The sequence below is a fragment of the Vigna angularis genome, chromosome 2, assembly GCF_016808095.1.
Source record: "Vigna angularis cultivar LongXiaoDou No.4 chromosome 2, ASM1680809v1, whole genome shotgun sequence".
NCBI lineage: Eukaryota > Viridiplantae > Streptophyta > Magnoliopsida > Fabales > Fabaceae > Vigna > Vigna angularis.
Genome location: NC_068971.1, coordinates 27,311,681 through 27,322,156, shown reverse-complemented (window position 1 = coordinate 27,322,156; position 10,476 = coordinate 27,311,681). Strand labels below are relative to the sequence as shown.

Sequence of the window (10,476 nt, the reverse complement as noted above, 5' to 3'; positions counted from 1 at the left end):
AGCCGCAAAACCCCCAAATCGGCATCAACCAACCCAACCGTAGAACCACCAAACCGACCTCAGAAAACCTAGGCGTAGAACCCCCAAACTGCCATCTTCAATCCCAGCCAAAGAATCCCCAAACCAGTGTCAACCAACCAACCCTCACTTGTCCCAAAATTATTCAATATTGGAGGGCACAATGGAGGGCACCAGCAGAATAGAGAAGGGAAGGGGGAAGCTTTCAGAGAACCAACAAAATAGAGAAGGGAAGGGGGAAGCTTTCAGATAAGAGAACAAAGGGGAAGGAAATTGGAAAATTTGGGGAAAGTGACGAAACGTAAAGTTGAGGAAAGTGATGAAACTGGGAAAGAAAACCCCAATTTGGAACTTAAATTAGCTAGAGTGTTACCGACGGCTTAAAAGCCTTCGGTAATCACCTCAATACCGAGGGCTTCAAAGCCTTCGGTAATATGCCGTCTGTAAATCTCGCTTTTCCAGTAGTGAAACGGAGGCCCTCAATAATTAATCAATTTATTTATTTAATTTATCTACCTTGTTGTCTTATGCTCTAAATCTAAAATGCCTAATTTTAATATTTTTACTTCCTCTCACAACAACCTCAAACAGTATCTGTATATCTATTTAATACTCATATATAAGCAATTACAGAACCCTTACTCCAGACCTTCCAACAAGATCAATTTCAGCCAACAAACTCATTCAATAAATTCATCGCATCTCAACATGTACAATTTAACAGTTTCAGTTATAACACCCAATATAATAAAAGTCATAAAACAGTTTCGCAAGAGAACACCAGTTCAACATTCGTATATTTATAAATTCATACAAAAATAATTAGTTTCCCTTACCATCAAAATAATATTAATATAAAAATTCAGGGGAAACAAGAAGTTGAATCTGGCAGAGCCGGTTAGACAACTTCTCATCCTTCCATAAAGATGCAATAAAAAAAATAGATAAGACAATAAAATTTCTGGGGAAACAAGAAGTTGAATCTGGCAGAGCCGGTTAGACAACTTCTAATCCATCCAAAAATACAATATAATTAAATAACACGAACATTAACATGTCTGGGGAAACAAGAAGTTGAATCTGGCAGAGCCGGTTAGACAACTTCTAATCCATCCAAAAATACAATATAATTAAATAACACGAACATTAACATGTATGGGGAAACAAGAAGTTGAATCTGGCAGAGCCGGTTAGACAACTTCTAATCCATCCAAAAATACAATATATAAATAAATAAGGAAAGCAATAAAATGTTTGGGGAAACGAGAAATTGAATCTCGCAGAGCCGGTTAGACAATTTCTAATCCTTCCAAAATACAAAAATAAACAACTAATAACATACAAATGGCATAACATAATCAACATCACATTTTACAACTATCACACTTGGATATCAACACAAAAGCATACTCTCATTTAAATTCAAGATCATACAGAAACAAAATACTCCATATTCAAGATTTAAGATCAGACAAAAGCAAAATATAGCATATTCAAGACTCAAGATAATACAAAGGAAAATACTCAAAGTTAGCTCCCCTTACCTCTATTCCAGACTTAGTTTCCTCTTCTCAAACCGTTCTCCAGAAACTTCCAGAATTTCCCCTCTTCAACTAGAATTTACTCCAACTCTCTTCTCTCACAATTTCTCTAGAATTTTGGTGTAAATTTCCAGCCTCCCCCCTTGGCTATTTATAGTAAAAAAATTTACTATTCATTTTTACTATTCATTTTTACTATTCATTTTTACTATTCATTTTTTTTTTCATTTTACTATTGCAAAAATAATTTTTTATTTGCAAATTGGTGAATTCTGATCTCAAAGCTACGTGTAACACTTATCCTTTCCAAAAATAATTTTTTTTTACTATTCACTTTTTACTATTCACAATTTACTATTCACTAATTTTTTTTTTTTCTAGTAACTAACAAATATTTTCAAGGATCTTACAGTCTTCATGGGATCCCAGCTTCTGTTGGCAGTGTTTGTGTTCGGGAATTCTTGCAGAACTGTTTTTGAAGCAATCATCTTCTTATTTGTGATGCACCCATTTGATGTTGGCGATCGATGTGAAGTAGATGGAATCCAGGTTAAGGAAATTCCAAGTTTAATTTAGTTTCCAAACAACAAATGTATTGAGTTTTCTGATTCTCTTGTTTGGTTCTTAGATGGTAGTGGAAGAGATGAATATACTGACAACAGTGTTTCTGAAGTGCGATAACCAGAAGGTTACATACCCAAACAGTGTTCTGGCTACCAAACCGATTAGTAATTATCAACGTAGTCCAGACATGGGAGATGTAGTGGATTTCTGCATTCATGTGTCCACCCCATTAGATAAAGTTGCAACTATGAAAAGAAGAATTATAGAGTACGTGAATTGCATTTATTTCACTGCTAGCAGAAAGAAAAAGCAGACTCATAAGTGTTGGAACATTTACTGTTACATGTGTTGTAAATTGTAGGTATATTGAAAGGAAGAATGAACTCTGGCATGCGGCACCAATGGTGATACTGAAGCATGTGGAAGAGTTGAACAAAGTGAACATGTCAGTGTGGCTTACACACAAAATGAATTATCAGGACATGAAAGAAAGATGGAACAGGAGAGCGGAGTTGATTGAAGAGATGATCAAAGTGTTGAAGGAATTATTAGGATGTTTTTAGGATCATAAATTGATTTGTTTAGGTAATATTTTAGTTAAAGCTGTAGTATAATATTTACTCCAAAAAAAAATATATTCTTCATACATTTATATAAAACGCTTTTACTGTTATAATGTGTAAATTTACTTATATCAAATTACGTAATACAATACTTTTAAAATAATATTAACTACGTCATGCATAAATTAAGAACATTTGATTTTACCGAAGGCTTTTGTCCTTCGATAATTACCGAAGGCTTTTGGCCCTCGGTAATTACCGAGGGCCAAAAGCCGTCGGTAATTGTTAGCGATAAGGTATTTACCGACGGTTCGTTGGCCGTCGATAAGCCGTCGGTAAATGTCCTTTTCCGACGGCTTTTGACTGTTTCTGAGGGATTTCGGCCTTCGGTAATGCCCTTTTTTTTTGTAGTGATTGTGATTCTTTCATTAAATAATCCACGAGGATATTCAGACTTTGGAACAGAGTATGCTTTGACTTCTTTCTTCTTATTGTGAATATTATTATAACTTGTAGCTCAGATTGAGATAGGTGTTAGCAAAAGGAAAAACATGTTTGACATGTATTCTTTATATATATTTAATAAACTTCTGTCATAATAAAAATATTAATGAATAAAGGATAATATAAATGAATTATCTTTACATAAGGTAATGATAATATAAAATATAGAGGTATAATAAAGAATATGTGAGCCCTACCGTGAACGTTCTTATTAGGATATAAAACATGGACTTTAAGACATGTGGCAAGATCCAAGTAGTGACTTGAGTGTTGAACGGATCTCTCCTTATTTTAGAAGAGAAAGATTCACCTCCAAAAATTTATCCTATACTTAAGTTAGTAAAATAGTTTTAGTATTTATAAGAGTACAATAGTAAATATGAATTATATTTTACTCTACAAAAAATATCTTGTATATTTATAAGTTTCTAAGCCTATAAAATTGAGAAAATTAGACAATATCAACAAATAATGAAATCTTACCATATGTATGATAAAATAATAATAATATACCATTCAACCAAATTAATCATATCTTATTGATATATTATATAAAAAATATTTATTATATCAATGGGTTGGCTTTTGTACGTAAGTAGGCAATTTTGAAGTGAAAATTCCGGATGTAGGCAAAACTTTTTGAAATTACTAAAGAAGGCAAGTCGTTGGGGGCCCAGACAACTTCAAATACAAAAGTTGTGCCCCCTGCACGACTTCACCCTAACACAGTGATCAGGGGTGAAGTCGTGCACCCCAAAAACGATTTTAGGGCATTGTAATCGATTACAACGTGCTGAAGTCGTCCATGGGTGGCATGACTTCACCTTGTATAAGCAAAAATGTATCTAGTAATCGATTACACCATGATTGTAATCGATTACGAGCAGGTTATATGGGCAAAAACTCTCTGATAATCGATTACAACCATGATGTAATCGATTACTAGCAGCGAGAATGGTCAAAAGTTATGGTTTTTGACAAAGTTATTTACCATGTATTTTGTTATTGTTCTTTAATTATTAATTTACTGTTATTTTTTGACAATTTTGTTTTGTTGATTGTGTTAGACAAAAAAGAAATATAAATCATCATTATGTTAATGTAAAAAGAAAATAAAAATATAAAAACAAAAATTATAAGAAACAGTAGTAGTATTTTATTAATTAGTGAAGGGATTACAAAAAGGTAAGATTAAGAAAAAACTATTGACGAAATCGACATGTCCCCCTATTATGACCTTCGTTGCGGCAGTAAAAGCATTTTTTTCGGCTGATCTGATGTGGATTGATCCATCCCATTTTGGATTCTAGTTATAATTGGTCATCCGGATACCTTGCGTCGCATTTCAGGATCTAGTATGAAGTTTTGACCAGTATACGCAGACTAATAATCTTCATTTTGGATAATGTGAAATTGTAGTTGGTATGTCTTGCAAATGTTGTTAAGATTGTACACTGCATCAATATATGTGGTTAGTGGTATATGAGAATATGCACAAACGACAATGACATGATGACATGAGAGACAAGTAGCTTAGAAGTAACCACAATCACATCACCATTCATTTAGCCTGACATTATAAGAAATTGGATATGGGCGATATTGGTAAGGTGTTGAAATTTCCTAAACATTAAATTCAGAATTTTCACGATTATACCGATGAACATGACAAAATGCGGATTGTTGTTGATTTTTTTGAATAATGTCGCTGATTTCTTCAGGATATTGGTGGCCTACTTGTAGCATGTATTGTGTTTTTAAGCCTCGTTCAACAAACCATGATTGTGTTCTCTCAAATGTTGTTTTGATGAGAGCAAAAACTGGTAATGAAGTTGCTCCCTTTAAAACGGAGTTCATGCACTCAACAAGATTAGTGGTGATATGTCAATATCTTATGCCTCCATCAAAAACCTGAGACCATTTTTTTAATGAAATTTTATCTATCCAAGAAACCTATTGGGGGTATTGGTCTCGCATTGTAGTAAGCTTTGTGATGGAAGAACAGATTGGCTCATTCGGGTGGAGGAACAAATCAACCAAGCTCACCTCTGACTTGGACTATAGAAGCACCCAGCAATGGAAGAGGTGCTTTGGAAATGCAGCGGAATGGGTTGAAGATGACTGGAGAAAACAGAAAAGTAAGTGGAATGAAACAGTGGTTCGGTGAAGGAGAAACTGAAGCACAATTTCAAACGGTGGTCTTCTGTGAATTGGGAAGTGAAATGGAGGCAGAGATTTGGGTGCTGAAATGTGATGCGGATGGGTGGAGATGTGCTAGTAATGGAGCCTAGCTAGGGAGAGAGGCTAGAGGAAACACTCAAGCTCTCTCTCGGTGACCTTCAATAAGAAGAAAGTTCTGGACAGCATCAACAGAAAACTATTCTTCATTCAAATCAAAGGTGGGTTACAACCAATGGAGCAATGTATTTAAAGGAGAAACAAAGATCTTGGTTCACGCCTACAATGTTAGCTATGATGCAAGGTGATGAGTCGATATTTTATACACTTCACTTAGCTTATTGTACCAGATTTAATCAAGGAATTGTGCTTGAATGTATAGTATTATCCTGTTTTTCCTAATTGTGCTAAAATTGATCGGAAATTCTTATTTTAACTAATTTGAATTATCTGAGCTAATTATTTTACAAGAAAAATTTGGAAATACAATTTGGGACATTTGGAGGCTAAATGAAAAATAACAATTGGGCCAATTTCATCTTAACTATTTCAATTTTCGCTGGTTGTTGTTTGAATTTTGTGTCAACTTGTTTGTCTTCGTTCGAGTTCAATTCTTATTCGTTTTCCATGAAATTTTTTTTCATAGTTTCGTCTGGATGTCTAGTTTCACGTATGGTTTTTCTTTTGTTCAAATTCGTTCTAAGTTGTTCCCAGTAATTGTTTTACTCCCCTATGTCAGTGCAGTGTTTACTGTTTGAGTGACTTCTACTTTGTTTGCATTGTTTGCTTGTTGTTTGGTACTTGTGGTGGCTGGAATTGATCATTAGACAATGCATCTCATGGCTATAAGTGATTTAATTGTAAGACTCTTTTGGTTGCAAGGGCACATTTAAGTTGAAATTGAATTGGAAACGTAGACACATGGCCTGGACATCTCACGGCATTTACAAATGGAGAAGCAAGTAAAAAGTAACATCATGTAAGGTGATAATGTCATGGCTGGAATGGTAACACTTAGCAAAATGTGTGAGCATGAAATTCAGAAAAAATATGCATGGGCCCTTGGATGAGTCTCGGCTGATATGGTAAATGGAAAGTAGAATGGTTTTCATTTTATTTTCTTTTAATGAAACTTGAATAAGTGGTGCTGCACTCTTCACGTGAAAGCTACCAAATGCATATTATATTATTGTTGTGTTAGTAAAAGGACATGTTGGAGAAAAGTAGGGGACAACTTGCCACATTTTCTGAAACACACAAGGCATTTCACGTGGCTATCAGCATTTTTGGAAGTGAATATTTTGTTGAAAAGAGGTGCCACGGTCCATCATGTGCTTCAAGTAAAAGCAAAAGAAGAAGTGGCCTTGGTACTTTCAATTAAGCAAGCTTTTTCAGAATTTTAAGGGTATGTATTGAATTGGTGAAGTGCACATGCCACGGCTTACACCCATTTCCTCTTAACAAAATTCAACATGAAGAAAGAAGTATAGTTGAATGTTGGGCTGCTACTAAAAACACCAAAAGAATTCTGAAGCTACACGTGAAAGGCCATTACGACTGCATGGCTGCATCCAATAATTTCTTTCATTCACCACCACTCCTCACATGTGAAGCACGTAGACAGCAGCAAAGGGTGGTGTCTGAGTGGAAAAATCAGAAGAATGTATGTGCACAAGTCAGCAGAAGAAAGAAAGAGCACACCATGTTACAGCATGGGCAAGGGGAGTGCACATGGTTACGGTTGGAAGGAGTTAGTGGAGGTGGTCCAGCAGGTGGGAGGAGAAGAGTTGAACAAGTGCACTTGAGGAGAGGAGGAAGACTATTCGGTTCTGAGTTTTGGAGTGGAGAACCGTGAGCTAGAGAGAGTTTTTGTCATTTTTCTTTTACTGAGTTTGGATGTGAGGCAGAGAGGAGAGTTTGGAGTGGAAAAACGCAGAGAGGTACCAAGCTTGGGAGGAGGCCGTGAGCAACTTGAAGAAAGGAAGAAACGGCCACTGCTGGAAGGAATGGAGGATTTACTAGCTTGAACCCTTGCTGTCTTCTCATCTGGTTTTATTCATCTTTTCGTTAAGTTTTTGTTCATCTGCTGTTACACTCTTGTATGGATTCTATAAATTGTAATCTGGACTTTGTTTGTGCAAGTTAGTTTCATTTTGGAAGCATTTTCTTTCTTTTGATTTATGCTGCAAAAGTTCACAGTTGTTGTTAAGTTTACTTTTCTTTCCTTCATTTAATTTTCTTGGATGAAACTTTGATTGAATCTTTGTATGATTTTTGTTTGAGTGTTCATGGTTTTCTTTTAAGGATTCAAGGAAGAATTGTTAATGAGTTCTTTTAATAATCTTAAGAGTAAAAGGAAGCAACAAAAGAAGATAAAAATTGGTAAAGAAATTGATTTGTTTTGGAGTTGTAGTTTCGGTTATTGATTGCATTTCAGTTCCAGTATTAAGTTTTTGATTTTTCTTGTTTGAGAGATATAATTAATTGTTGAAAAGATGCATGTGTACGTGTAAAACCTTTTGTTTTGTAAGAAATCCAGTAATTGTTCTTCTAAAATTTTCATGAGAATTTAGTTTAATTGGAACCTTTTCTTGCATTTGATTTTGTCTCTTCTTGGTGTTTTGAGAGAAGAATAACGTGGCTGGAATGGTGTGTATGTGGAAAATACAAATTAATTTAGTTTTCATCTCAAAAGATGACAAAAGGTGTTCATAAGGGGGAGGAGTACTTAGGAGTGTTATCACTGAATTGCTTTGCAAAATGAATTTGATATTATGTTGGAAGTTCACGGTTTTGGATGTGTAGCTTTCTGTTAGCTACTGAAGTTTAATTTTCGTTTTTAATCATGAACCTTCAAATTTCGTTTTTACTTTTTCACTGTAAATTTGCTGCTCCTGTTCTTATTGTTTTCAAATCTAATTCTCATCTGTTTTCACGTTTTCTGAAATCTGTTTTCATTTTTGTTGAGTTTAAGTTTTTTTGGTTTAAGTTTTCTTTTTTGAATTTATTGTCTGCGTTTTTACTCTTTTGCACGTTTTGACTGTCTCGTACATTTATCGTTCGTGCATTTTATTTTCACTGCTTAGTTTTTACTGTTCGTTTTTACTGTCTGAAATTTACATTTATAGTTTTTACTGTCTGAAATTTACTTTTATAATTTTTTTTACTGTTCGTTTTTACTGTCTGAAATTTACTAGGAGTCACTTCCTAGTCTATACTGCATTATTTTGTTGTATCAAATTTGTATGACCGCGACAGTCGTATCACAAGGAAGCAAGTGCTAGTTGTGCAAGGGTGAATAAACGTGAAGATGAATAAACGTGAAGAGCCACGTGGAGATCTCTTGAATCTGCTGAAACGTTTATGAAGCTGCTAGTTGCACATGAAAGGTGCTGGATGCACGTGGAAGATCACAGCTGGTGTTGGATGCACGTCAGGCTTCATATAGTGCAAAATTATGCCTTTTACTCCTTTGCTTCTCTTGGCTAAACAACTCCTTGGCTGGTTGTTTCATGATCTCCTAGCTTTATTAGACCCTACAAAACCATATAAACATATTAAAGAAAATCCTACTAATACTTGGAGAAGAAAAATCAAGAAAGAGTTTCTAAAAGTCCTTCTCCAACGTCCCTTTCTTAGTCTTAGATTAAGTTCGTACTCCTTTGAATGGAATGCCCTAAATGGGTTTCCATCACTTTGTCGTCATAGTGGGTTGCTTGACCTTGTAAGTTGTAAGCACTTAAAAAAATAAAAAATCAAAGAATTTTTGTGTAGAACATTTAAATTGTAAATTGGCAGTAAAATTTTTGTGAAATAGTAACTAAATTGATGAATTATTTTTTGAGTTCCTTATTTTTGAATTTGTTGTTGAAGTTGGAGGCTAAGAGGCTAGATGACGTATGCAATAAACAGAGTTCAAACCATCCTCTTCCCAACCAACTTCTTCTAATCTTAAGGCTGATAGGATACCCTTCCCTCTGTCAGTGATGATGCAAATATTTTGTTGAGGGGTATCATGTTCTCGAAGTAGTTGAAAGAACTATATCAATGTCTCTTTTGTCTCACCTTCTACAATGGCAAATGCAAATGAAAAAAGATTTCTATTGTCATCCTGAGCAATGGCGGTGAGCAAAGCTCCATGATATTTGCTTGTTAGAAAGGTTCCATCTACTTTGAGAATGGGTTTACAATATTTGAATCCTTGTATACGAGGACCAAAAGACCAAAAAACTCTTTTTATAATGCAACAATCATTATTAGGTTGTCCATCAATCTCCGCTGAAGAACTAGTGCATTGTAATATTGTACCAGGATTTGCATCTTTGACCGCATGTAACCACATGGGCAGATGGTGATAAGAATCTTCCCAATCACCGAACTCCATAGCAAGAGCCTTTTGTTTCCGCCAACCAAGCTTTAAGTATGACACAAAATACCCGAAACTATTTTTAATATCTGTAATCAAACTCTTGATGGGAATGGAAGGATTTGTCCTAACAAAATTTGATACGATTGCGGCAATGTGATTACTATCAAGATTTGTATGATCTCGATATAGTATGGTTGAGAAACACGTATGTGGTTCGTCGATGTTCTTCATTTCCCAATGTTGAGGGACTTTGCTATAACTGCCCTTAAACGTCATTGACAGCCATTGTGGTATTCGAAATATCGTATAACATATATGTTAGGATAAGATTCAACAACGCTGAATTTATATTCGTTGTTGATGTGATATTATTTGATTGCAGAAACAATGTTCTCTTTTGATTGGAATTGCATACACTCATGCAGCTCTGGAATGATATGTTGAGATGATTATGTCATGCGGTCGTCATCATTCTATTCATCGGCAACTATGTTATCCAATTAATCATATGTGTTGAATTCATCAACATTATCTAATATCAAAGGTTGTTCGTCCATGATTTGTGATGATGAAGATGCTCTGAAGTTCCACGATGCCATTATGAATTAAAAGTTGTTAGGTGAGAAATGTGAAGATGGGATTGCAAAGAAAAAATTGCAAAGATGTGAAGTAAGGATATTACATTATGTTCTATGTCGTTTTTTGTTTCCTCGTGTTTTTAATGTTGCATAGGCTATCG

The 10,476-nt window shown here is 34.9% G+C and overlaps 1 protein-coding gene across 1 annotated transcript; it reads right to left on the bottom strand.

The window, feature by feature from the left end:
- Positions 1-9,407: 9,407 nt before the first annotated feature.
- Positions 9,408-10,013, bottom strand: LOC108327455 (uncharacterized). The gene has a single exon (XM_017561153.1). The coding sequence runs from the start codon at positions 10,011-10,013 to the stop codon at positions 9,408-9,410; it is 606 nt and encodes a 201-aa protein (XP_017416642.1).
- Positions 10,014-10,476: the final 463 nt, after the last annotated feature.

Excerpts from the sequence above, each read along its gene's own strand:
- LOC108327455 (XM_017561153.1), bottom strand. The coding sequence starts at position 10,013 with ATGACGTTTAAGGGCAGTTATAGCAAAGTCCCTCAACATTGGGAAATG.